Here is a 27,547-nt window from a genome sequence, read left to right as displayed (position 1 = left end):
ATTTTGTTTTTTTTTTTTTTTTTATTGAAAAGTTTTAAAAATACAGTTTTCCTTTAAAAAACCCCCTTCCCCCTCCCTACCTCCCCTCCCTACCTCCCCCCTTCCCCCCCCTCCCCCCCTCCCTCCTCCCCCCCCACCTCCCCCTAACCCCCCTCCCCCCCCCGGACTTCCCAGAGCTAAATACAAGGTATATATATATAAAAAGGCAATCATAAACAACCATATACTAACAACTATAAATTCTAAAATCCATCACTCTCTAACTTAAGAAACCACCTATTTTAAACGCATTTTTCTCCCCTTATGCATTCATGACATCTGCACGCACCCTCTCAACTAGCGTTCCTCCCTTTTTATTCTTTGCTTTGCAATTGTATCTTATTTTTATTTTTATTTTGGGAGAAATAATAGAAATCAAAGAACGCCCCAACAGAGATCCGACCTACAGTATAATTATAAGCGAAGATTTCGGATTAATATGCAATATAGCAGCACAAGCGCCTGACCCCGCCCTCCTCCGAATGATGTCATCAATCTGGGGGCGGGGGCAGGAGGAGGAGGACTTGGTAACGTTTTGCCTTATAGAGCCCCCGCCCACTTTTCCCTCCACTCTTTCGTTTCTTATCCAATAGAAAGCGAGGTAGGCGAGTCCTGGGAAAACCCGCCCAATCAAAGCAGCGCGGACGGGAACCAATTGGGAGGAGCTTTCTTCCCTTTTTAGCCACTAATTCAAGAGGAACGAGTCCGGCCAGCCAATCCAACGACTTATCGCTACCGTCCAACCTAGCATGCTGGTAAGGGAAAATATGGAAATTCCCTCCGTCTTACTGAGAGAGAGAAAGACAGGGAGAAGGAACCAGTCGCAAGGAGCTACGCCTGCTCCCGCGCGTTCTGATTGGCTAAAGGCGCGGGCGGGGCGGGACGGAGCGGGCGCTGGCATCCAGCAGCGGGCTAGGGTGCGCTCCGCGAAGCGGCTCGCCGAAGCTGCTGAGGGGACGAGGATGGTGGCGGACGGCGAGCAGCGTCGCGGTCGTCGCCGTCTCTCCCCTCCTTCCACTCGGGGCGCTGGGAGGCGAGGAAGCCCCGCTGCGGCCGCCTGCGGAGAGAGGAGAGAATGGTAATGGCGGGAAGCGGCCGGAATCGCAGCCGGTCGGGAGCGGGATGCGCCGGCCATTGCGCCGAGGGGGAAAGGCGTCGCGGCGGGCTCGCTCCTCTCGCCCTCCTTCCTTCGGGGTCCTCCCTGGGTCCCCTTCTCCCCCCCCCCACGCCCCACAAGACCGCGGCGGCCGGCGGAGCGCTCCTTCGAGGTCGCTGCACAACAGCCCTGCGAGGTAGGCTGGCCTGAAGGGAAGCGGCCGGCCCAGACTCGCGGGGGTGGGGAGTGGGGGTGGGCTCAAAACGGGCCTTTGGGGCGCTCTTATTAAAACTGCTATTTTTATTCTATCATCATCACCATCATCATCTGCAGCTAGATTCACAGTCTGAGGCTGGTGGAGATTTAATCCTTCAAGTTCTAACCAAGGACTTAAGAACGATTAAGGTCTAAGAATAGGGGCAGTTCCAAGCTGGGGGGGTTGGTGTTTTTTTTTTGTAAAATTAGGATGTTTATGCCTGATGAATTCATGGGTGACTTTGGGCCAGTCCCTGTCTGTCTCAGTCCAACCCACCTCACAGGGTTGTTGTTATAGGGGAAAGGACTTATTAGGTATGCTCCTCACTTTGAGTTATTTATAAAAGCAATAAAGGCAGGATACTTAATAAATTAATAGATTAGATCTATCATCTGTGTATCTCTATTCATCATCTACCTACCTACCTACCTACCTACCTATGTCTGTCTGTCTATCTATCTACCTATCTATCAATTTATCTATCTATCTATCTATCTATCTATCTATCTATCTATCTATCTATCTATCTATCTATCTACGTCTGTCTGTCTGTCTATCTATATCTATCTATCTATCTATATCTATCTATCTATCTATCTATCTATCTATCTATCTATCTATCTATCTATCTATCTATCTATCTATCTATCTATCTATCTATCTATCTATCTATCTCCCTCTATATTCACCTACCTACCTACCTACCTATCTCATCTCTCCCTTTCTCAATCATCCAGCCATCCTAGGAAGTCTTTTAGATATACCACTTATGATTGGTATAACAACAAATTTCTTTTTCCATAAGCGTTCAACTTTGATCTGCACGTCCCATTATTTTCTAATTTTCCCCAATTGTTTTTCCTCAGTCCTAGCATGACCCAGAATAGCAAGGTCAGTGAGCCAAACTTTCTTCTTTTCAGTAACTCTTCTATCAGGCATGTCATGAGCAAGATGCCTGTGGGGTCTTGAAGTCCCATAAGATCTTAACCTGCTGTTTTTCCAGAACCTTCTGAACGTGATGGTCCCTGGAAGTTTTTTTTTTTAACTACATTCAATATCAAACCTCTGGCAAAGTTTCCAGTGAATAATTCTGCAACTCAGTCATGAGGCTGCTTGAGGTTAGTTGGTGAAATTTTGCTGCAGCCCCTGATCAAACAGCCAATTGTTTCATCCTTTCCACTACTGTACAAAGGCGACTGCTGTTGTTTGTTTCGTGTTCAATTTTTGCCTTTGTGCGATTAGTTGGCAAAGTTATTCTTCACATGGTTATGATGGTGCTGCAGCTGCTCCCCCTCCTCATTGAGTAGGTTGGCTTCTCCATTGAATAAACACACACAACACACACACCTTTCTCTGCTTGAAACACAGAGGGAGCTATGTTTTGGATATGATTTGTGTACAATTTCAGTTTTGTCCTTCCTGCCTCTTTTCCCCCTTTTTGGTTTCCCATTTGGAGAGGCTTCTTTTGTGCTGGGCAGGGTGACAAAACTGTCTAAAGTTTGTTTGTGTGTAGGAGGGTATATGTGTATATCTGCCTGTATGTGTACATATATGTATAAGGAATACATATGTATGTGTGGATATGTGTGTGTGTGTTTTTCTGAGTGTATGTATGTATATATGCCAGCCAAACATAAACATTGTTTTTCATTTGATTTTTTTCCCCCCATGGTGATGAAATAAGAAAGGTGCCTTGTTTCCTTCTAGGCAGGCTCTTAAGACTTTTCACTCAGCAAGTTGTTATGTTTCCTATGGATATCTTATACTTAAAAATAGACTAAGATTTCTGTGGTTTCGTCCTTTTAAAATCTTTACTCTGGAGAACAGTGTGGTTTTTGTGTGCATGTCTATATTATACAAATATTTCTTCTTACAGTACTTAAATTACTTCAGCAGGTTCTCCTTACAGTACAGTAGTTTAATTCAGAAGGGTTCTTGGGTTTGTCTTTTGCAGTCAGAAAACAAATACTGAGACCACAGTATCACATAACAGAAAGAGATTTATAGGGGAATCACGATCATGCCTATTCTGGAATAAAGCCTATTAAGTTCAGTCGTGCTTCATTGTGAGTAAGCCTGCACAAAAGGGCAGCTGTGTTGTGGCAGAAGCTTTTGTGGACTAGAATCTGTTTCTGCAACCTAAGCCAAGATGGGGTCATTGATTTGCTCAGGCTGAAACTTCAGACTGAAGTGGTTCATGTCTTAATTTAGTGATGCAAGTCTTATGATCACACGGAGTCTCTTTGCAGAAGTCATACTGAACCACAAAGTGAGCAGTGAGCTGAAGTTTCCCGCACTAATCTAAGAATAAAACTTTGGTTAATAGTTCTTTGGGAAGAAACCAGAGTTTTTTATTAGTTATTTTGTCTTTTCTAAATCATTGTTTTATGGTTTAAGTGTAGCAGGATATGTTTAATTGTGTCTTGCTATGAAAGAATATATGTCTTATTTAACCAATAAATGTAACTTTGGAGAGATACAGATTTAGAGGTTTGTTGGGAGGTTGGGCAATGTACAAATTTAATACATATTAATGATTGTTGTTTGTTGATCTTTGGTACCAAAACCAAGAGTTTTGTGATACCCTAAAGACTAATAAGTTGATTAATGCACAACATATCAAGGTCATAATCCGTTTTATCCATTACTGGGAATCAGATATAAATGGTGAGACAAAAGTTCATGACATCAAGTACAGAATGTCTGCAATATTTCTTGACAGAATTCAAATTCTACAAGGTAAATACCAGTCCTTTGTAGCTTTGCTATGGTAGTGAATTAACATTATCATACATTGTCATGATACTTTTTAACTTTTGAGTTTAAAGGCTGCTTTACCTCACTATTGTCAACCTGTTTGATTCTCAGGATTTCTTATCCTTCTTACATATTATCAGTGTACTCATTGATAACACCATGTATCTGATGAACGGACTTCTAGAATGCCAGTGTTATGTGGAGGCTGGAATATTACTTGCATTCTTGAGGGTATCAGACAGTCACTCCATTCACAAAACCCAGTGGTTCAACTTCAATCACTTGTTAGATCTCCAACTAAAATCAATCACAGAGTTGTGAATATACAATGTGATGAGCATGTTGCCATTAGTTCCTTTGAAATGTATTATATATGAATTTAATAAAGAGAGTTAATGAAATCTGATGTTAGTAATTTATGGATAACGCTAAACCGTAATGTGATTTATTTGTTTTAGCATGATCACGAAATCCACTCTCACGACTTAGTGTTAGGCACAAATTTGGTGTGGCTTGTGAAACAAACTGGCTTAGCAGAATTATATAAGACGATAGCTACTAAGTTATTAGGCTTTAAGATGCTACAGTGGTTAACTGAAGGAGCCATGGTGGAGGTGGGCCACTGCTGATGTTTTCTTTTGAAAAGATTTTGGTTCAGGCTTTAGCATCTCAGTCATGTCTTAGGTCTCTGTGGTGAGTAATATAAGGATGAATAATACTGTACGTGCCTTCTGCTGGTTCTGTTCACTCAAGGACATAAGAACTACCTTGCTTGATTGGCTCAGAAGTACAGAATCTGGGTGGCTGCAACTCTGTAAAATTCATAAAAAATTATGAAAAATAACCCCTCAAAACAAACTTTGGTGTCAGAGTGACTGCTACATTCCTCTGATGTGGTTGGATCGGGTAGAATAGTTGTGCTTGATATGAAGGCAAAGAACAACTTTTTTTTTAAAAAAAAACAACCATTCTTTTGCCTCCCAGGCTCATAACTTGAATTCTTTGTTTCAATTCCTATATTGACCTTTAGCTCAAAAATGATATCCTAAGGTTAATTCTTTTAATGAAGTTTTGAAGTTGGCGGTTAGTTGCAGCCATTAATTACTGATATTTTAAGTCTAGGTATCCTCCTCGGCTTTCAGAAAGTTACATTAGCTTTCCTTTGCAAAGTGCTTCCATTCACAGTTACCTCTTTTCTTTCTATCTATTTATTCCTCTTCCCAAGACTGAGGGGATGCTTTCATATGCATGCGTATTTAAGAAAAAATATAGCTTTTGTGAAGTACTGATGCATAATAATGTATTGTTGGTAGTTCTATTTAGATTGAAAGAGCAGGTGATTTGTAGAGTTTATTTTAGGCAATAAACAAGCCTCTCAATTCTAAATGATTAGAGATGTGATTCTTGTGTTGTATCTTGGCCTCTATTGGTAAAAAAAAAAACACCTATGAAGTACATTGATGACTTTTCCAATTGCTAATAGCTTTACAAATTTCTTTCTCTTATCTTATTTTGCATGATTTTTATTTGGAAGCTTATCTTCCTTAAGCGATTATTCTGATTGAATCAGGATATAGACATGGAGTTTGCTACCACTCAGATATTTCCAGAAATATCCATGATACCATATTTGCAAATCATGTGTTACTTTAAGTACTACTTAAGCATACACTTTAATATTTTTCCCCCTATGGTCAGATTGTGGGATTAAAAAAAACCTTGTGCTTTATTTTTCCAGAAAATTCAAAACTGTTTTGATTACTAAAAAAAAGGGGGGGGGAAGCTTTTATTTGTGAGAGCAGCTGTCCGCTGACTTCAAGATATTAATAAGGATTGCAAAGATAAAATCTACACGGTCCATCTGGTGGTGGTGGTGTTGATGATGATGATGAATAGGGCATCTATTAGCCAGTCAATTTTATTGCCGCAGAGAAATTCTTCAGCATGACCTTTGTAGCTATCTAAACATGTTCTCATTCTTGCCAGCTGGATGTTGTCATAGGTCTATAAAAATCAGGGATGATGCCTGCTTTCAAAAGTGTCTTGTTTTCCTGTCCTTTACTCTTACTATGGTATCCTTTAGCCTCTAATGATGCTTTCCTTTATTTTTATGCTTTAGGTCATCTATTCTGGATTTAGCTCCGTAGGACATGGATGAAGAACATTAAGGCATTATTGGAGCTGGAACTTTATTTCTTTAAAACAAACAAACAAACAAACAAACAAATCCTCCTTTACGGTTATGTTGCCAACTTAGCTTCTTCTGAAGATTTTCCTTTTTTTTTTGCATCTTTATACAAAGCTTGAACCACAATGACTTCGGGTGTGTGGAGTCAAGAGAAAGCGAGCTCTCCCTATTGGGAAGAGCGTACCTTCTATTTGCTTCTCCAGGAATGCAGCATTATAGACAAGCAGACTCAAAAGCTACTAAAAATACCTAAAGGTAGCATTGGCCAGTTTATTCAAGACAGGCCTTCAGGCGGGCACATCCGGAACAACCCTTCGTCTAAAAGCAAGAAGTTGCAAATAGGAATAAAGATTCTGGAACAGCCCCACGTGGTCCTGTACGTCGATGAGAAAGAAATCGTCGACATAGAGGAGAAACGAGCAGAGCTACTGTTGGCAATTACCAATTGCGAGGAGAGATACAGTATATTTAAAAGCATAGGCAGACTGCGTAAGGGCCTCCACATTGATGTCGGCTCCCCAGTGAAAGTGCAGCTGAGATCGGGAGAAGAAAAATACCCTGGAGTTGTTCGCTTCAGAGGACCCTTAATACAAGAGAGATCCCTGTCTGGCATCTTTTTCGGAGTGGAGCTTCTGGTAAGGATTCTCTATCTTTCTTAAAGAATCCTCTAATGCAGGGGTCCCTAACCCCCGGTCCGTGGACCAGTACCGGGCCACGGCATGCCGGCAACAGGTCCGTACAAAGACGGAAAGCCCCATCCACAGGGTGCAGGCAGCAGACAAAACCACTACTCCCTCCGGTCCGTGGAAAAACCTGTCTCCACGTAACCGGTCCCTGGTGCCCAAAAGTTTGGGGGCCTCTGCTCTAATGTGCATTAATGAAACCTAAAGATGCCTTTTTCCCCCACGAGGCAAACTGGGCTTCCTTGTTTTTCTCTGAAGAAGTTTAGCTTCTCATCCCAGAAGCTTCTTCAGCTCTGACTGGATGGTGGGGGAAACGGAAGGATTTATACTCCTGGCAGACCGCTGGTCATTTGTATTCTTTTAGAGAGTCATTGAGGCCACTTGGAGGTTTATCTATGTCCTCAGGGTCACCTGAGTGGTGCAAATGGGCGTGGAGCCTTCTTGGAACTGTTGAAAGGACTGTGTTGTAGACTGGAGATAGATGGTGTCGTATCCCTCCCCCTCTGTTGAGAGAGGGCGGAAGGAGCTTCTTGGATAAGAAGCCAAACATCTTCAAAAAACCCCAAGAAAGTCCAGTTTGCCTCGTGGAAAAAAAAAAGCATCTTTAGGATAACTGTGACCTGGATGGCTGAGAATCTCCACAGACAAGGAAACATACTTACTGTCTTGTTGAGCATGCCTTCTGAAAACCTGCAAAGTGCTAGGTTTAATTTGTTCATCACATTCATATTCCTGTCCTCCTCTTAGGGTTGAAGGATGGTGTGGATGGCTCTCCACGTCATTTTATCCTTGCGACATAGCTGAGTTGAGAAAATGCCTCCTGCCAGACGCTGCCCTTGACTTCAGCCACGAGTTGCTTTATTATGAACATTTTTTACCTAAACTTTCTCATTTGCTGGACTCCTGCAGTTGGTTGAGCTAAAAATAAATGGGTTCTGTTGTATGAAACAGGCCTCCCTAATGGAAGGTTTCCCTGGGAGTTTTAATTCCTGCGAAGGTTGTGAGACTTGGGACCTTCCTCAGCTCCACATCTGGCTGAACTTCACCATTCATTTTATTTTCCTTTTGTAAATGCAGGAAGAAGGTCGTGGGCAGGGCTTCACTGATGGACAATACCAAGGCAAACAGCTGTTCAGATGTGATGAAGACTGTGGAGTGTTTGTTGCACTAGACAAACTAGAACTGATGGAAGATGATGACAATGAACTGGAGAATGACTATGCAGCTCCAGTTGACTCAATGCAGGTAGACCTTCCTCCTTTGGAGCTCAACTCCAGGGTTTCTGTGAAGATAGGGAAGAATATAGAGTATGGGACAGTTATATTCTGTGATGTCATACCAGGAAACGAGAGTTTAGGATACGTGGTTGGAGTGGACATGGTAAGAAATCAAGATTTTTATGACTTTTTGCATGTGTGTTTAAAATAGTACATGCAAGATTGCTGGTGGTTGGAATCCTTGAAAGCTACATATGACAGTTGTTGCCCCGTGTAATCATTCTAGTATGTTTTTTAGTATCAGATAAAACGGGTCTTCAAAACCTGGCCCTTTTATGGCTTGTGGACTTCAACTCCCAGAATTCCTCAGCCAGCGTGAAATCCACAAGTCATAAAAGGGCCAAGTTTGAAGACTCCTGAGATAAAATGTATATTAATTTGCTTTGGCGGATAATCATCCCTCTTGGATTACAGTACAGCAACAAAGAATCAACAAAGATTACATATGAGCAGAAAGAACAGGCTTACTGTTCAAAATGACTTGAAGCTTGTCAGGTTAAAAACAAAATCTTGTCTGTGATTCTAATGGTAAGCATATTTGTTGAACTCAGTTCTTTTCTAAAAAAAAAGTAGCCACGTATTTTGGCCTCTTGAAGGGACATGAAATGACTCCTCAGTATGAATTTGAATTTCACCTCATAATTTGTAACGCTCAAGAACACCTCAGTAATAGTTGGCTGTTCCTCATTTTTTTTACTGACGTTTGTTTCTATAATTGGAAAACATAACAATAGCTTTCAAGTAAAAATACTGAAATCAAATGTTCTACTTGGCAAAATATCCATAGGTATTTGACGTAGCAAAAGGCTGTTTGCACATTGAATATAATGGGATGTACTTGCCTAATCTCACTTAGTTCCACTTAGAAGTATGAAAGATCAAAAAGTTACCTTACTCGTCAACTTTTCAATTTTCTCGGTAACCAGTGAGAATGGCTGCATTTGTAAAACTTCTAAAATTGCTGACAACCCAGGTTTGGTACCTCAGTAATTGGGAGTTTTTTCTTAATTGTGGCATGTGATTATTAGTGGACTATCATCCTTTGTTTCTCTGTATGTGAGAGGTGGGTTTTGCCAGCATTACAAGAATCTGCTTTTTTGTGATGGTTTGTACTTTCTATCTTAGCTTTGCATAGCCTTTGCAAATTTTAGTAACGTCTTGGTTTTCTTGAATGCATTCGGCTGTTCTCTTGAGCCATAAGGATAAACATGTTATAAAATGCTTTTTAGGATAATCCAATTGGAAATTGGGATGGAAGATACAATGGACAACAGCTCTGTAGTTTTGCAAGTGTTGAAAGCACACTTCTTTTGCATATCAATGATGTTATCCCAGGTAATATTTTATTTTGATTTTGAGAAGAGTTTCCAGATTTCAGCATGTTGATTAATGTCTGATTCTAGTTTTAGATTTGCTTAAAATATGGCTTTTTGCAGTTCAAATTTAAAGTAGATATTTCAGTATCTACTATATTACCTATTATTAAAGGTGATCGTATGATCCCCGGACAGTGCAGCTGTCATAAATATGAGTCAGTTGCCAAGCATCTGAATTTTGATCATGTGACCATAGGGATGCTGCAACAGTTATTGTGCATGAAAAATGGTCATAAGTCATTCTTTCAGTGCCGTTGTAACTTTTGAACAGTCACTAAGCGAACTGTCGTAAGTCAGATGTCTTTGTCTTAATAGGATGCTGGTCTTCTCAACTATTTCCAGATGATAAAGCTTGAGGACTGATGGTTGAAAGTCCTCATTATCTGGCAGTGAATTTTCTACTTGAGAAATTGTCTTTGTTTAATAGGCTAGTGTGTGGGCTAGAGAACTGGAACAGTGTTGAATGGAAATGATGTGATTGCAGTTTACATTTGTGAATAATTATGCATAATGATTTAAAGGCTAGTTCAGAACACTTAAAAACCTGTACATGGTAAAAAAAATAACGCGTAAGGTCTCTCCAGGTGATTCTATTTTTCCGTACAGCATTTGTGTATTGGGATATGGGATTGTTTTCTTACACCTTCTTTAAAAGGAATATGTTCAAATGATGCCCACATATGCTCTGATAAAAGAATGGGTGTTTGTGAGAAGAGCTCAGAACCAGAGGCAATCTGTTCTTCTCTCCATATTATTAGCGTGCCAGTTTTTCTATTCACCAAGCTTTAATAATACTGTAACCTTTATGCTGCATGCATGAGTCAGTTGCTTTGCGCTGGAGGAATGTAGTGAGTTGAACAGGATCTACTGAAATTAGCTGATTTGCTTAGCAAGAAACCGCAGAGTCTAAGTTACTAGACGGCCCTTTCATGGTTTTCAGACTTGAAGTTGGCAATGAAACTATTTACTTGGCGGCATTGCCAAGGAAACTGAAATATGTGAGCAGTCTTTGGAACCGGCAGATCATATATTTCTAGGTAATGGACAGCTGGATTAGGATTCTTATTTTTTGGCTGGCTAAGGACAAAGGTGGAAAGTTTGTAGGTGTAAACTGAAGCTAAGGTTTCATTGGCTGAATTTGAGAGAGATGAGAAGCAGATAGGTGTAAGAAAACATTAGAATTGCTGTGCTGGATTAATACATAAAGGTTTATTTAGTCTGACAACCTGTTCCAACAATGGCCATCTGAGAAATTCCTTATTTAATATTTAATTATTAACAGTTTTTTTAAACAAACTTTCATATTGTTCCTAAAGCGTGATAGTTTATATTATAGTTCCATTGTGACGCGTATTATAATTGAGGTTTCATATTAGTTTGGCTTAGCTCTATATGTAAAATTTTACACGTCAGGACTTTAATCCCTCCTGAGGAATGTGTGATGTGTTTCCTATTTTTGGTTAAGGTTTTGAAACTTAATACATTAAATTGCTGTATAATGTGCTCTTATACTTTGTGAAATATCTAAACTCTGCTCTGTTTTAGAGCCTGTGTCTCAGGACAGGAGACCTCCCAAACTTGGTTATACTTCCAGAGGTGGTGGTGACAAAGGTTTCGGTCATAGCAAGCCAAAGTCTACAGGTACTTTAACTCAACATTTTAGCGAAACTCACAGTGTTGTTTCTTAAATGAGGATTGCCATGTGCAATCTTCTTATGTTGCTATTTAAAGGCAAGTGACTACTAAAACAGGCTCTAGAAAGATCAACATCAGTGAAGATGTTTAATGTGTAGTGTACTGCGTTCGTTGTAAAGGTTTTACACACACACACACACACGCACGCACATACATATTGGTCAAACCTTTATAAGGAACACAGTACACTACACATTAAACTGATGTTGATGTAGAGAAATGGAAATGGATAGATCCATTTTCCATTGAACCCTCTAGATTTGCTCCTTGAATTTCCTGTGCTTGATCCTTCAGGCCAAATTGCTCTTCACTTGCAAACGTCATCTGTAAAATAGGAAGAAGAGGAATGTACTTCAGAGGATTAAATATATTGCGAAAGGATATCCAGTGAGAACCTTTGCATAGGTGCCTATTTCTAGGATTATCCCAAGGTCCTGCATCACACTTCCATAAAGCAACCTATGAAGAAACTTGGGCTGCACTATTCTTAACCCGCTGATCTTTCCAGTCTGCTGAGCAAGACTGGATATAGGCAGTTTCTGCCTTGCGTATTAATATTACAATGACTGCAGTTAAACAGTCCATATGTCACCCATTCATAGTGTTGGTGATGATGTATAAGTCAAGAGTTGTTGGGATTTGGTGGCATATAATTTTAAATAACATACCCATGTTCATTCCTTCTAAAATATTAAGTCTGAAATCAGCAGTATTAATCTTTAAGGATATTATTGAGAAAACAGGTTCATTAAGCTTAAAACAGAATTGTTATTTGATGTAGTTTTGCTTTCTAAAAGGTACTATTTGTTTAGCTTGACATGTAAGCTGAGAAAACAGCTGTTGTGTTAAAGGGTTGGGACCGTATGAGATCATGCCGTATTGGAGCGATTGGACCAGTCGACCTACAGTTATATTTCTTCCACAAAAGTCATACAGTTCTGAAGCACTTCTATAGACTTTTCTAAGAACATAAAAGCTTACTTGTATATATTCTTCCCTTCTGACGCGACCTGTTTTTTCAGGTGCGCTCTCTGATCCTGTAAACAGAAACAGAACGGAATTCTTCTACGCTTTAAATGGCTCCTCAGTAGATTCTCAAGCACAGCCAAAATCAAAAAATACATGGTATATTGATGAAGGTAACAAACTGGATTTTGACCACAGATGTAGCAAAATACGACTGTAATGATGTAGAGAAATCTGACCACTGTACTGACCTATATTTTTGGATACGCTTTGTTGCATCCTTTTTTTTTAAAACTGTAGCTTTCCTTGTATTGCTGCTTTGAGTCAAGATGAGCATGGTCCAGCATCCGCTACTTACTTCCGCAGCCTCAGTGGAAGTATTTTACAGACTCATTTGATCCAGCATCTTATCACAAACAGCTTTTGAAATTTGCCCTTGACTTTTTTCTTTTTCTTTTTTAAAGCAATGGCTTGTAGTAGCAGTTGCATGGCTTTATAAGAAGGTGGGGAAAATGTAAAACTTTTGGTTAACTCCCAGTTCCTTAGTTCATGGCTGTAGTTTGTCAGATAACTGAAGACTTTTTCTTCGGCCCAGGTTTTAGGGTAATTTCTCAGTCGTTGGTAGAAAATACCCAACATTGCATGACAGGTTGCTCTTATTCTCTGTATTAAACCTGTTGGGTTGCAGGCAGAGCGTGCAGGAGGCTTATAAATAGTAATGTTCTATTATACCAGCTTGTGACCTCATGCTCTGAGCTTTGACTCATGATTTATTTATGTGTCTTCGGGAGACAAGTTGGTGAATATGTCCTTTAGGGCCTCTTTGCAACTGATGGCACGAATTCACGTGAGGTGTAGATTTCATTTTTGTTTCCCAGTAAATCTTGTCTTCCAGATTGCTAAGATCTAGAGTGGTGTTTCGCACTCTCAGCAACTATGCAACTTCAGCTCCCAGAATTCCTCAGCCAGCATGATCTGGAATAGCAGTTTTAAGCAAATAGCTTAAAGTTGACCAATAAGCCTCGCTTTTTCAATAGCTGACAGAAAATACACAGTACCTCTTCAATATTAAATAGTCCTTAAATGTTGAATAAGATAGAATTGTGGCTTCAGAGGTTTTTGTGTTCAAGAGTTTTTTTTGTCACACCAGCTTTTCTGCTGTGCCCAGCTGTCATAGAGTATAGGAGTCTGAGAAAACTTGAGGGACAATATCTAATTTATTTCGAGCATGTACCAAGCTCACATGATATTCTGAATGAACTTGGAATGAGTCCAGGATCCCAGTTTCTTTCACCCAAGTTTGGAATTGCTGTGAGCTGTCTTATCACCTGCGACAATCTATCACTAAGAAACTTTGAAATCATTTGTGAAATATTACTGGTTATAACTACAGTCTTGATTACAGTCCTTGATTGTGATTTTAGTAAAATCTCCTTGTTAGCTCATTGTACTTAGCCAGTGCCAATAAATCATTTTAAAGTAATTTATTCTGACATGGTAGAATCTAGTCAAAAAGAGAGAGAGAGAGAGAGATTCCATGCATGTTTTACTCATTTTATGCGAAAAGCGCATCAGGTCAGTTCAGGCGCTTTAATAAAAGTTGTTGTTCCTTTTCTCTGTGCCTCTTGCTTTGTACTCCTCCAAATTCAACAGTGGCTGAAGATTCTGCAAAATCACTCAATGACTCCTCTTCTGGATTTGGAAATGCTTCCCCACCACTGCAGCCGGCCCCGACAAATAGTTTATCTCCCGAAAACAGATTCCATTCCCTGCCTTTCAGTCTAACCAAGATGTCAAGCACCACCAACAGTTCTATATCGCACAGCCCACTCTCCTTATCTGTCCAGTCAGTTATTGGAGTAGGAACTTCCGGGCCAACCCAGGAGAGTCCACCAGCCACTGTAGCACCCATCAACCTCCACGGCCTTGAAGTTGGCTCTTTAGCCGAAGTCAAAGAGAACCCTCCCTTCTATGGGGTAATCCGTTGGATCGGGCAGCCGCCGGGGGTCAACGAAGTGTTAGCCGGGCTTGAACTGGTAAATGACTTGTCAGATTTGAGAACCGACGGGCCCTTCTTGTCCGTCTCTACCCTGCAGTATCTTTTTATTATTGCCTTTTCCTTAAATTTCCTGGCTACGGCTTGACTCTTGACATCAGGCCAGGTGAAAACTCACTGCCAGGTTGAAGCCAGCTCAGAATTCTGATATGCAGATATCAGTCTTCGAGTTGCGACTGTAATTGAGTCTGCAATTACGGTTGTAAGTCGTGACGGTCGTAAAGTTGGTCTTCCATGTGATCAGACCCGATTTGAATGATCTTTATTTTTTTGCAGCACTTTGTGAAATGAACCCGTTGTTTGCTCTGGGGCAATTTTAGCTGGAAAGCAGCTGGTTTCCGCCAAAAGTGTCTTGTGGTCACGTGACCGCAGGGCACTGCAAATGGCCATAAATGTAGGCCAATTGCCAAGGGCTCAAAATGTCACATGATTGTGTGTGTGTGTGTGTGTGTGTGTGTGTGTGTGTCTGGACTTTGGAACTTTAAAACTGAGTCACAAGTCCCATTTGGGTCTGTTGTAATTCTGGATAGTCACTGAATGCCTAGTTGTAAGTCAAGGACTACCTGTTCTATGACACATTATGCTAAGGGGAGCGGGAGGGAAGCAAATAGGGACACGACATCGAAGGAGACTGTGATCTCATCAGGAGCCACCTTTAAGCCTTGCACTTTTGTCAGAAATTGTGTGGATGATGTGACTGTGCTGTTTGAGGGCTGGCTGAGGAAGCAAAAGCGTTGTGACAGCCATTTAGACAGGTTATACGTCAGGGGTGTGTGTGTGTTGTAGCGCTACAATTTCTGTATGTGTGAATACTGACCGAGAAGTTCAGAAGTTCTCCTTTGTTTTTTCAGGAAGACGAATGTGCAGGTTGCACTGATGGGACTTTTAAAGGAACTCGTTACTTCACCTGCGCACCAAAGAAAGCTCTTTTTGTCAAACTGAAGAGCTGTCGACCTGATTCCAGATTTGCTTCCTTGCAGCCTGTGTCCAATCAGATTGAACGTTGCAATTCCTTAGGTAAGGTCTACCTTTGTCTCTCTGTACAGCTTTGTCTGATAACAAGTTCTGGCTTTATTCTGAATTGGAATGAAACATTTCTAATTATCCAGGAAGTTGTCTCTCTGTGTGTGTTTCTGCCTGTAAGCATTCATGCATGTGCACATTTGTGGGGAATAAGTGCATGTACGTGTTTCCGTAAAAGCAATGTTGGTCACAAGAAAGGAGAAGCCTTTGGTGAGCCTGGGACTATGCTGGACTTTGTTTTGGGCTCTTGATGGGAATATTTCTATTGTTGCTAATGTGGAATTATGAATGAGAGCAGATGTAGCTTTAATTTCCTGATTTGTTTTTCAGCTTTTGGAGGCTATCTCAGTGAAGTGGTTGAAGAAAACACTCCTCCAAAAATGGAAAAAGAAGGTTTAGAAACAATGATTGGAAAGAAAAAGGGCATCCAGGGTCATTATAACTCCTGCTACTTAGATTCCACCTTATTCTGGTAAATAAAGGGGAAAAAAACTTTCAAACCTGAGATGACAAAAACACACAATAGGCATTTTTTAAAAATTCAGTGAAGTTAACATTAATAGCTGGCACATGGTATTTTTTAATGTACACACAGCAGTTAGAAATTTCTAGGTGCTTTTGAAAAGTTAATGAATATAGGTAATCTTGCTTAATGACCAGAATTGGGACTGGCAGCCATCATTAAGTGACTTCTGATTTTACTGCTGGCTTCTCCATGCACCCTGCTTGTTGGAAGCCGGCTGTGACATGCACAAATGGCAGTCGTGTGTAAATGCCTGCTGATTGTGAAATGCCCAAAACATGATCACTTATATTTATTATTAAAATTTATTAAATTTTTATACCGCCCTTCTCCCGAAGGACTCAGGGCGGTGAATAGCTTACTGTGGGGATGCTGTTAGGGTCATAAATGCGAGGTCTAGTTGTAACATTTTTCAATGCCCTCGTAATTTTGAATGGTCCTTAAATAAGGTAGTCATTAAGTGAGGACTACTATGTATATTAGGGATTTCTTTTAACCTTGTAAGTTGCCCAGAGCTTAGTTTACAGTCTGGGAAAGGCATTCTGTTTTAAGACACAGAATCAAACTTAATACTAGTACTTGTCCTGGATTTTTTTTCCGTTCAAGTGTTCCTTTCTCTTTCTTTCTCTGCTGATTGAGCCTTTGGTATTTGATATGGCTCACACACTTTTTTTTTAAGGCAAAATTGTCTCAAACTTGATTTGTATCATGTAAGGTGGTATGCATGGTGAGCTTAGCTGCTGGTAAGGTTCAGATTACACTGTTCCAAAATGTAAATACTGTTCCTGGAAACAGATATTGGTCAGAACCTCACAGAATTTGTTAAAAGCATCTCTTTCTGCAATAGATTTTGGGACAGTCTCGATCTGAAGATGTGTTTTTTTCCCCCTCCCCTTTCCAGAGTGAAACTATTTGTTTTCTGCTCTTTCAGCCTGTTTGCATTCAGTTCTGTTTTGGATACAGTCTTGCTCCGACCCAAAGAGAAGAACGATGTAGAATATTACAGTGAAACTCAAGAACTGCTACGGACAGAGATAGTAAATCCTCTTCGAATGTAAGTACAAATGAGCTACCTGTAATGCATCCCAGCTTCGGTGGGAAATATTGAAAGCTTTTCTACAAACAGGAAGATGTTTGAAATGGTTTCTGGAAGGTAGAAGCTTGGAAAACCCTGCTTTGCTTGACCATCTCTGGCCCCTGTACAATTTCTTGACCTCTTTTTACTTGTTTTTCCTTTGGATTGTGGGAGGCAGATCAAGATCAAGATCTTGACGATGTTGCTTCTTCAGATTCTGCCTCTTGGGGGTTCAGTCTGCCTTCTGAGACTCGCATCTTTTATATCTTCTAGATACGGATATGTGTGTGCCACAAAAATAATGAAGCTGAGAAAGATTCTGGAAAAAGTTGAAGCAGCATCAGGATTCACATCTGAAGAAAAAGGTAGGTTCAGTCTGTTGTGTTGATAATGAGGAGGAACTGAAAGGATTTTATTTCATGTTATTAAACAGAAGTCTAGAAAAGATGTTCACCACCACCATAAACCCCTTTATGTTCGTTTGGTAGCCCATCCTTAGTTTAAAGACTCTGCTTAAAATAACAGATTAATGAAGTTCTATATCTGCAGATTCTTAAAAAGATTAAAGACAAGTGTCAGATCATCCCCAAATAATCTAGAAAATGTTGGCTCCCCAGTTACATAGATCAGAGTGCTGCTAGCAGTTTTGAGACTTGATTTCAGGCAGTGTTAGGCAACTTGCATTTTTACTGTATTTTTTTTTTTAAAAAATATCTGGGCTTTCATACTCTGTTGAAACTTTTTTTTTCCAGATCCAGAAGAATTTTTGAATATTTTGTTTCATCATATCTTAAGAGTAGAACCACTCTTAAAAATAAGGTAAACATAGTCCTTGGCTCACACAAGAGAAATCGTAAAGTCACAAGAGTTATTTTATTATCTATAATGTATAATTTTGAGGATAATTTCCAAAAAAATTCTCCATTACTTTTAATTGTGTTTAGTTTTGTAAACTGTGAACATTTAGCTATGCCTTTGTCTTGGGGATGTTTCAAAGGCAGTTATTGCTGCCTTATCTCGCTTCCTTAACTCATAAATGTCAGTTATGTCTCAACCTTATATCTGCTATAATAGCATCAGATGTGGAGAACTTGTGGTCAGCACTGTATTGCTAAATTACATACAGGTTAGGAAATTGTATGAAGGTTAGAAATCCTTAATTTCAAAAATTTCATAGTCCACAGACTAATAGGTATCGGCTATTTAACTTTAGAAATAATCCCCTCATCAGTTTAGGGAATAATTTATTCCAGGATCAAATCTGGGTTGGTCACCGGGACCGGAAGTTTAGTCCTCTGAGCTTTTGGACTCGTGCTGGAGCCCATTTCAGGGAACTTTTCTCTAGAATGTGTTATTTATTTGTTATAAGTAGATGAATCAATAATAATTTATTCTTATATTTATAACTAAACATTTGGAAAGGCCCTTAAAATCCAAGTCATCTGGTTTCATTCCAGATGCAGGAATCTATTGCTACAGGATTCTGCTCTAACCCTGAAGACAAATCTGGCTGCAGTAGTAGTAGATTCCACTTTTTAAAATCAATCTTAAGAGTCCCCATTGTGAAATAGACTTGTATCTCTCTTCTTAGATCAGCAGGGCAAAAAGTCCAAGATTGCTATTTCTATCAGATTTTCATGGACAAGAATGAGAAAGTTGGAGTGCCTACCATACAGCAGTTACTGGAATGGTCTTTCATCAACAGCAATTTGAAGTTTGCTGAGGTTTGGAGAAGATTCCTCTTTATATAGTTTTACCAATCAGTGCACATTCTGCTGACTGAGGGTTGATCAGCATGCAAGTGTCTGTACAGTAGTTCAATAAATTCCTATTGATTAGGAGGTGACCATCGTGTTGAATGAGGGATTTGCTTCTTCAGTAGATATCAGAAGAACTTGCTTGAAGCTTTGCTTGAGCTCTTTGTGCAAATGATTTATTAGTTAAAGCACAGGTGGGGAACTCAAGGCATCCAGATGTTCCACAGCTTAAATTCACAGCTGCCTTGTGTGAACGACCAGTGGCAAGGGATTCTGGGAGTTCTAGTTCAGCATCACCTAGAGGCCCATTAATTTCCTTCTTGCTTTAGATCAGGGCGTCAAACCTTGCCAACTTTAAGACCAGTGGACCTCAAACCCCAGAGGCTGGGGCATTCTGGGAGTTGAAGTCCAGACATCTTAAAATGGTCTATTTGGACACCCCTGCTTTAGATTGTTAAGTCAAAGGTTGGACTAACCTGTTTGACTTGTTATAGCCTGTTGAGAAAGCTATTTTTTAACTTTACATTAGGGGCCATCAGGATTTAATAAACTGAAACAGAGCAAATGAAGTCTCTTTGACTAAAACACATATCCTTTTTCTGTTGGGTTTTACTAGGCCCCATCATGTCTGATAATTCAGATGCCTCGATTTGGCAAGGACTTCAAAATGTTCAACAAAATTTTCCCCTCTCTGGAATTGAATATCACAGACCTGCTGGAAGACAGTGAGTTGAAATGTGCTTCATGATAGTACAATGAGGCTGAATCGTCAGTTGTTCAAATGAATTCCATGGCATTTGATGAACCTGGATGCCTTTATCAATAAAATGAATCACCTTCAAAATAATGCAGAATGGAGTTGCTGTGGACCATAAAAATCTTGTCTCAGTGCAGATACACAAATAGATCTGAAGCCTTCATTGCAAACTTTGGACCTCCAGGCTGCTCCAGTTTCGATTATAATACCTTTTTTCAGCTTCCTAAAATAAATTTAGGAAATAAAGAATACAAATATCCTAACTGTCTTTAGGAAATAAAGAATTTTTTGCCAGCCAGTCTGCTGACTAATATATTCTTTTAGAATTTAGATGGAATATGTTTAAGTTGCGTGTCCACTGTATCAGCGCAGAATAAACAAAACTTAATTTTTCCAAAAATCTCTGGAGAAATTCTGAGGGTTTCTTCCTCCCCCCCATTCAATTCTTGTTTTCATCTGTTCCTTCCTATCTGCCACAGCTGACCAGTTCTCAATAGAAAATCTAGAACAGGGGTGTCAAACTGGCAACGTCACATGACGTGTCGTGAAGACTTTTTTTCCCATTGCTGGCAATGGGGTGGATGCGGTTTCGCCATGACACATCCGGCCCGCGGGCCAGCAGTTTGACACCCCTGACCTAGAAGAACTCCAAATACGACAGGTCACATCCTTTAAATTAGTAATATCTGTGCAGGAATGGAGCGAGCTAATTTTCTTTTACTCAAAAGTTTAATATTCTGTTTTTAAAAATCTTATTTTTTTAAAAAAACCCATAGATGTGGGTTCTGTTTATACAGAATGGTAGCCTCCAGCACAACGGGTGTTTTTCTTTTTGTAAAATGCAGCTCCCAGACAGTGCCGTATCTGTGGAGGACTTGCAGTGTATGAATGTCGGGAATGTTACGAAGATTCAGACATTTCCTCTGGTAAAATCAAGCAGTTTTGCAAAACTTGCAATACGCAGGTAAGTTTTTTTCTTTCCCAAAGGCCCTAGGAATTTGTTTTTGACATTGCTGTCTTGTGTGAGAACTGGATTCTTTCAGAGAGGGGCAAGAATGAAATTCCCTTTGCTAAAAGTTTTTTTCTCTCCATCCCTTACAGGTTCATCTTCACCCCAAAAGGCAGAGTCACAAATTCAACCCAGTCTCCCTTCCAAAAGACTTACCAGACTGGGACTGGAGGCACAGCTGCATACCTTGTCAGAAGATGGAGCTCTTTGCCGTTCTTTGTATAGAGACAAGCCACTATGTGGCTTTTGTTAAATATGGCAAGGAAGATTCCTCTTGGCTCTTTTTCGATAGCATGGCTGATCGGGATGGTACGTACGTTTTCTCTTTTGTGAACTTTCAGCTGCTAGCCTGGCACTTAAATTAATGAACTTCTTACCACTTAACATCTGTCATGAGATGCCTCATGGCACGGTTGAAGCAGCATTCCCCAGTCTCTGAACCGTGGCATCCACTTTTCAAATCCTGTCAACATTCCCCGGATTGTAGGGCACCTTGTTAATGCTAGGTTAATCTAGAAGAAAGCTAGGTTAATGATGTAGGGTAAGGCCAGGGAGATTAAAAAATTAAATAAATCTGCTCAGCTCTGAGAATTGCAGGAATTACGTACAAAACGAATTTGGATGGTGGCAGGGTATGGAAAGTTAAAAAAAGCCAATATAATAGAATAACAGAATTGGAAATGACCTTGGAGGTCTTCTAGTCCAACCCCCTACTCAAAAGCAGGAAACCCTATACCATTTTAGACAAATGATTATCCAATCTCTTCTTTAAAACTCCAGTATTGGAGCACCTGCAACTTCCAGAAGCAAGTCCTTCCAGTGACTAATTGTTCTCACTGTCAGGAAGTTTCTCTTTAGTTCTAGGTTGGTTCTTTCCATGACTAGCTTCCATCCCTTCCTTCCTTCCTTTCTTTCTTTCTTTCTTTCTTTCTTTCTTTCTTTCTTTCTTTCTTTCTTTCTTTCTTTCTTTCTTTCTTTCTTTCTTTCTTTCTTTCTTCTTTCTTCCTTCTCCTCCTCCTCCTCCTCCTCCTCCTCCTCCTCCTTCTTCTTCTTCTTCTTCTCCTTCTTCTCCTTCTCCTCCTTCTCCTCCTCCTCCTCCTCCTCTTCCTCCTCCTCCTCCTCCTCCTCCTTCTCCTTCTCCTTCTTCTTCCACTGCCCAGTGCTTGTTTTCATTAAAGTAGACAAGCCTGGTTGTTGCAAACTGTTCTTTGTGTTTTAGCCTCCAGTCCCTTAATCATCTTTGATGCTCTTTGCACTTTTTTTTTGGTGAAACTCTTTGATGCTCTTTGCACTCTTTTTTTTGGTGAAACTCATTTGGTTTATTCCGAAATGGAATTGGGAGATTTAAGTTGGCATGAAGTAGAATGCCATTAACATGTAGATGTCATCATCTCAGTACAACGTAGTTTTTGGCTGTCTTATTGTCCTGCTGGGGTAATTCTGTGTCCCTGTCTTTTTCTCTTCCCAGGAGGTCAAAATGGTTTTAACATCCCTCAAGTGACTCCGTGCCCAGAAGTTGGCGAGTATCTGAAAATGTCTCTTGATGAATTGCACTCTCTAGACTCAAGGAGAATCCAAGGCTGTGCACGGAGACTACTTTGCGATGCTTACATGTGCATGTATCAGAGCCCTACGATGAGTTTGTACAAGTAGGAAGTTGATGACTCGTTAGAAAGGAAACCGGTCCCAGAGATTTGACTGCGGCCCGAGAAAGCTCAACAGAGCCGTCGGCTTTTCAGCTTGGGCATCTGTTGCTGGCAACCGATGCTTCGAAGGGTACAGAAATCAGATGAACCAGAAAAGAAGAAGCAACTATTTTAATGAAAAGGGGGAATGGAACCATTCTACAGCGCGGTGTTTTGTTGCTAAAATACTTGAGTGTTTTCACTCTTGGAAGTGTGTGCGTGTGCGTGCGTGCATGTGTGTGTGTGTTTTAAATAAAAAAAAAAGTCTAAATGAAGCGATTAGGGTGTGTTTCAGAGAAACCCTTTACCTAGACTGAAGATGACGCCCCCTCTGGAATGTTCTGCTGATTCTGCTGACCTTGCACAGCCTAAAGGAAGAGGACTACATTTTGTAAGTTTCCCAGCGTTGTATCTATTGTGTCTGTAAGACAGGCCTTTGACCTTGGCATCAAGGCTTTCGCTTCTTATTTTGACCCGGAATAACTTAAATCACAAAAAAAAACAAAACCAAACCATCTCTAGTGCACTGAGTGTGGGTATAAATGCAGATATACCGTGATCGCTTCACATTGTCGCTCGCCCTGGACCAAGAATGCTCCTTGCTTTCTTTGTAGCAAATCTTCCAAGAAAAGAAAGAATAATGATCCTGAAACCTTGTAATCGTGGTACTCGGAATGAGCTCCGGAAGTGGTCTCCCTCGCAAGATTGCCTCCCTTGCACAACTTCCTAAGTTCTGTTCCAGGCGCTTGATGCCGTTCATAAGGTTGTTTCGGGGAACGTGTGGATGAACCAGTGTGATGTCTTTCAGTGGACCCGCCCATCTTCGAAGCTAATTCTGAGGCATCCCACTGCTGTCCTCAAGCTTGATTTCCATAATGGAAGAATCCTGAAAAAAACCCCTGCTTTTTATCAATGAGTTTTGGAAACGTTTCAGCATGCGTTCTGCATGCCTTAGGGATCTTGGTCCATTTTTCAGAAAGTACCCAGTTAACTTGGAAGGTCTGAGGCTATTTTCCTTTCCTCCCGTGTCGACCCTCTGGCAGCTTGCAATTCAGCGGGGTAAACGGGGATGAGATTAATTCATATCGGTTCAAGAGCTGTCATAGAGCTAATTCAAAATCACTCCATTCAGTTATCTTCCTGTGTTCCGTTAGGTAATAGTTTATGTCTTCGCATGCTTCTGCATCTAAAGGGCAAATCTGGATTACGCAAGAAATCCAGTCTTCTAATGCATTTGTTCCACAGTTCTGACCGAGGGGATATGAGTCAAGTTTAATTCCGTCAAGATATTCTTTGCTGTTTCACTATCGGTATAGGCTGACTTTTATGGTTATAGCTTATTCGCCCCCACGGGACTTTTCGATACTGTATGTTGATGGGGTGGATTTGTCAATGTCTTCAGGTCTACGATCACTTGACCTGGCCAACTCGCCATGGGGCAAAAGTTAGACTAATATCAAAGACATAGTGGAACAGAATCATTAAAGAAAGGATGCCAAAATGGAGGGACAAAATGAAATGTGAATGACAACAATTTAAATATTTTTTAAAAAATTATTTTAAATTGTTGAATTGTCCCGCGGCGAGTTGACCATGGCGAGTTGGTTGCATCAAATTGTCCCATTCTGGTGTCTGCAAAGTAGGATTGTGAGGGCAATAGCATATTGTACATTTGGGATAAATGTACTCCATAGACACCGTATGTAATAGTAGCATGTTTAAGACCTCAGTTGTTAGTTGTTATTGTGCACTTTTTTTTGTCTCAGGGAATGTCACCGAAATGAAATCTGTTGTCTATTAAATGGAAGGCGATCGTTGTATTTTTTCAGTTTTGCGCTTTATAGAATCTTGCTCACACATTTATCTTCTCAAAGGACTATATTGAGCCAGCGTGTAGTTAAATTATTTGACTTGCTGTTCAGTACATACAAAAAAACATCACTAGCTTGTTTTGAAGTATTCAGTGTTGTATTGAGTATTTTTACGAACTGTAGGTGTAATAGCTTTTCTGCAGTATGGAGGAAAATCTGCTATCGTTGCCTTAGGTACATTTTGAAAACAGTAGCTGAAGGGATATCTGATGTGAGAAAAACAAAAACAAACCCGTGAATGATGTAGAAACAGATTGTACGTTATGAAGTAGATTTTAAAAAACAAAAGAACAAAACTTCAGGATGGATGGTGGGTGCTGAATGTCTCTTAAGATCAGCTTGCTGATGGAGAGAGTAATTAGGCATCTAAAGCTTTTTTCAATGGTTTCTAATTGCACAGCAGGACTGCCAACTCGTTGCATTAATTCTCATTTGTGTAACTCATGCTCGGATGTCCTTCTCGTTCCTACTTATCCTGCTTTTTCTTTGAACATCCGTGGGAACTCCACACCTCAGAAGGAGGTTGGGAAATTGTGATTTGAGAGCTCCAGTTGGCTGGACTGATAGGAAAATGGTGATTTTTTGATGGAACAATAGGATGAAGGAATGTGGGCAGGTAATGAGCAGCAATTGAAAGAACTCAAGGAAAGAGAACAAGCTTTGTCAGGTTGCAGGGGTGTGGCGAATAAGGATAGGAACACATTCGTGCATCATCCAGAGTCATTCTCAGGTCACGTGAGGATGTGGCTCCAATCCTTGAACAAATGTGGAGGTGAGGTCAGAATAAAACAACAGGGTCTAAGAAAGATGGTGGCCAGCTGAATCTTGGCAGCGGTCTCCATTTTAAAATAATCACATTTGAGGTGGGTGTGTGAGATATACGTTGGCGATTTTGATTTATAATCGATTCTTTCCAGCTGTTTCCTTGACACGTCTGAGGCAGAGTCTTCGCAAGTGGCAGACTCTCCGTTTTGAGTGTGCAGTGCAATAAAACATACATGGAATTGCGCTCTGCCCTTTTCCTTGTTGCCCATTCTATTTCCTCTTCTGTTTCATCCGTTGGGATTTTGGCATTTTGACACCATGCTCTAAAAGGTCTGCATCACTATGAAAAGTGAACTTTTTAAGCCATTGCCCTGCAGAAGGAACTCAACAGAAGTGAAATAATTTCATTTGAGATCATGTCCACACAGACTTTGGTGTGTAAGCAAGAAATTAAAGTGTCGTCTTTTGGTTTCCCAGGGCTGAGATTGTCACGAAGAACAGAGCTTGAATCAATATATGAAAGCTGAATTGGATTTTTATCTTGACCTAAACTGCCTCTTTTGAGGTTTGGGCTATTATTTATTCTGCCATTGTAACAAGCTATGTTCTGCATTGGCTTGCACAATTTTTTTAAAAAAACAAAACAAAAAATAAAGATTTTGTGGTTGAGTGCAGTTGTCTCCTCAGTAGAGCGTCTCAGCTGAGAGCTTAGGACATTTTTCAGATTGTGCGTGTGAAGCCTTAATTCCTTCAGATGAGAGATTATACCCTATATTATTTCTGTACTAATATTTATTAAACTCATTATTTTCATTGCTGTGTCAATTTATTTGGAACAATACAAAGGCATCCAAGGTTTGAGGAAAAATGATAACCACGTAAAAAAATTTGTGCTTTACTCCTTCCGTTTGGGGGTGGAAGATCTTTTGTATATGGTGTAAGAAAAGAAGTGATTATATAACTGAAGAACCTTTAGACTTAAGCATGCAGACCAGACAATTACAGCCTAAAAGCTTATTTATGCTAAGTCCTGTCATAGGTTATCCCATTATGTACCTGTGCATTGGATTCGGCTTTTTGAAAGATGACTGGAACCCTTTGATGTGATTCCAAAAGGGGTCCTCCAAAGGAACTTTACAGAGAATGTAAGAAAATGGATTTTTGTTCCAAATGTTGAAAATCTCTTGATTGGAACAGAATGGCTTAGTACACTGTTACATTTAAAGCTGCCATTTGCAGCTTTGGTGCCTTTCATAAATCATAACTGAATAACAGAGTTGGAAGGGACCTTGAAAGTCTTCTAGTTCAACCCCTATGCAAGCAGGAAACCTTATAACATTTCAGACAAGTGTTTGTCCTATTTCTTCTTAAAATCTTCCAGTGTTGGAGCATTCACCACTTCTGGAGGCAGGTTGTTCCACTGGTTAATTGTTCTAACTGTCAGGAAATTTCTCCTTAGTTCTAGCTTTCTTCTCTCCTCGGTTCGTTTCCATCCGTTGCTTCTTGTCCTGCCTTTGGGTGCTTTGGAGAATAGCTTGACTCCCTCTTCTTTGGGGCAGCCCCTGAGATATTGGAAGGCTGCTATCATGTCACCCCTTGTCCTTCATCAAACTAGCCATACCCAATTCCTGCAACCGTTCTTCATATGTTTTATCCTTCAGTCCCCCAATCATCTTTGTTGCTCTTCTCTGTACTTTTTCTAGAGTCTCAACATCTTTTTTATATCATGGCAACCAAAACTGGATGCAATATTCCAAATGTGGTCTTAATCAAGGCACCGGCATGGCCCATCCCATGAAGAACGGAAGAGGGACAAACTTTGTTTCTAGTTATCTTGTTTTAGATGGACCAATTGATGGCTTCATTGCTTGACAGGGACAGTAAAGATAATCCAAAATCTGTCAGCAGAGACATTTCTCTATGATCTTATGCCTGTTATATAGGCTTCTGGCCATCAAAACTACCACAGAAGCCTCAAGCTGCATGTATTCTCACCGCCTGACCATTTTTAACGCCCTCGTGCACTCAACCCAAATTTCAACTGAAGGTTTCTAAGCATAGGTGCGTTTATAGCAAACCATTTTTTTAATTCTTTTAATTATCCTGATGTTTGAAAGACACCTTGTGTTCAATTTTGTTCGCAGTTACTTTAGGTTAAAAAAATATACTTCAGATGCCCCCTTGTGGAATTAATACACAATTGCTGGTTGATTATTAACACCCCCTCCTTAAAAAAAAGGGGGGGTGAACACTGGAATGCTTTGTAGTAGCCTTTGGAATGCAGCTGCGCCACATTAATTTTTCTAGGTGCCATTTAATTTGTTCTCATATATCCAGATGTTGTACATTCTGATGCAGTGTAGTATAATTATTCTTTTTTTTTTTAAAAAAATGTATCCAAAGGTTTCAGTGCCTGAGACAATTGTATCTGTATTTCATGTTTTTTTCAATAAGGTTAGCAGAAGGTAAATACTGATTAAAATATTTTACACCCTGGCTTCACTGGTGAAATAAAGAGCTCTAGTCTATGGTAAAGTGAGTAACCCACCACCAGCTCAACATTTCCGTACCGTGTTGCAAAGCATAGAAAGCGCCTCGCCTATCTTGCTATCTGTGCAAATGAAGATTAGAACTGCTATTGCTAGAATATAGCTCTGCTTGGGGTTCTTAGAAACCTGAGACTTTTTTTTTTA

The 27,547-nt window shown here is 40.2% G+C and overlaps 1 protein-coding gene across 2 annotated transcripts; it reads left to right on the top strand.

The window, feature by feature from the left end:
* Window positions 1-947: 947 nt before the first annotated feature.
* CYLD (CYLD lysine 63 deubiquitinase) lies at window positions 948-27,547 on the top strand. 2 transcript variants are annotated; one of them, XM_081335866.1, is made up of 17 exons: window positions 948-1,117; window positions 6,268-6,971; window positions 8,097-8,264; window positions 9,526-9,631; window positions 11,218-11,313; window positions 12,390-12,506; window positions 13,987-14,369; window positions 15,241-15,406; window positions 15,743-15,884; window positions 16,867-16,989; window positions 17,284-17,375; window positions 17,763-17,829; window positions 18,602-18,734; window positions 19,384-19,492; window positions 20,370-20,488; window positions 20,626-20,842; window positions 22,002-27,547. In XM_081335866.1, the coding sequence occupies exons 2-17, from the start codon at window positions 6,462-6,464 to the stop codon at window positions 22,184-22,186; spliced, it is 2,733 nt and encodes a 910-aa protein (XP_081191992.1). In that variant the 5' UTR covers window positions 948-1,117; window positions 6,268-6,461; the 3' UTR covers window positions 22,187-27,547. The 2 variants fall into 2 exon arrangements, with proteins under 2 accessions (XP_081191992.1, XP_081191991.1); XM_081335865.1 differs by having other exon boundaries at window positions 8,097-8,399.

The sequence above is a fragment of the Vipera berus genome (assembly GCF_964194415.1).
Source record: "Vipera berus genome assembly, chromosome: 10".
In the NCBI taxonomy this organism is placed as follows: Eukaryota; Metazoa; Chordata; class Lepidosauria; order Squamata; family Viperidae; genus Vipera; species Vipera berus.
Note: the sequence above shows the minus strand (reverse complement) of the source record. Positions and strands in the feature narration are given on the sequence as shown.

What these genes read in the sequence shown, in the direction of transcription:
- CYLD (XM_081335865.1), top strand. Translation starts at nt 6,462, where the DNA reads ATGACTTCGGGTGTGTGGAGTCAAGAGAAAGCGAGCTCTCCCTATTGG. An exon ending in ATTCACATCTGAAGAAAAAG is followed by an intron (nt 17,376 to 17,762) that starts GTAGGTTCAGTC and finishes TTTTTTTTCCAG; the next exon opens with ATCCAGAAGAATTTTTGAAT. An exon ending in GAACCACTCTTAAAAATAAG is followed by an intron (nt 17,830 to 18,601) that starts GTAAACATAGTC and finishes CTCTCTTCTTAG; the next exon opens with ATCAGCAGGGCAAAAAGTCC.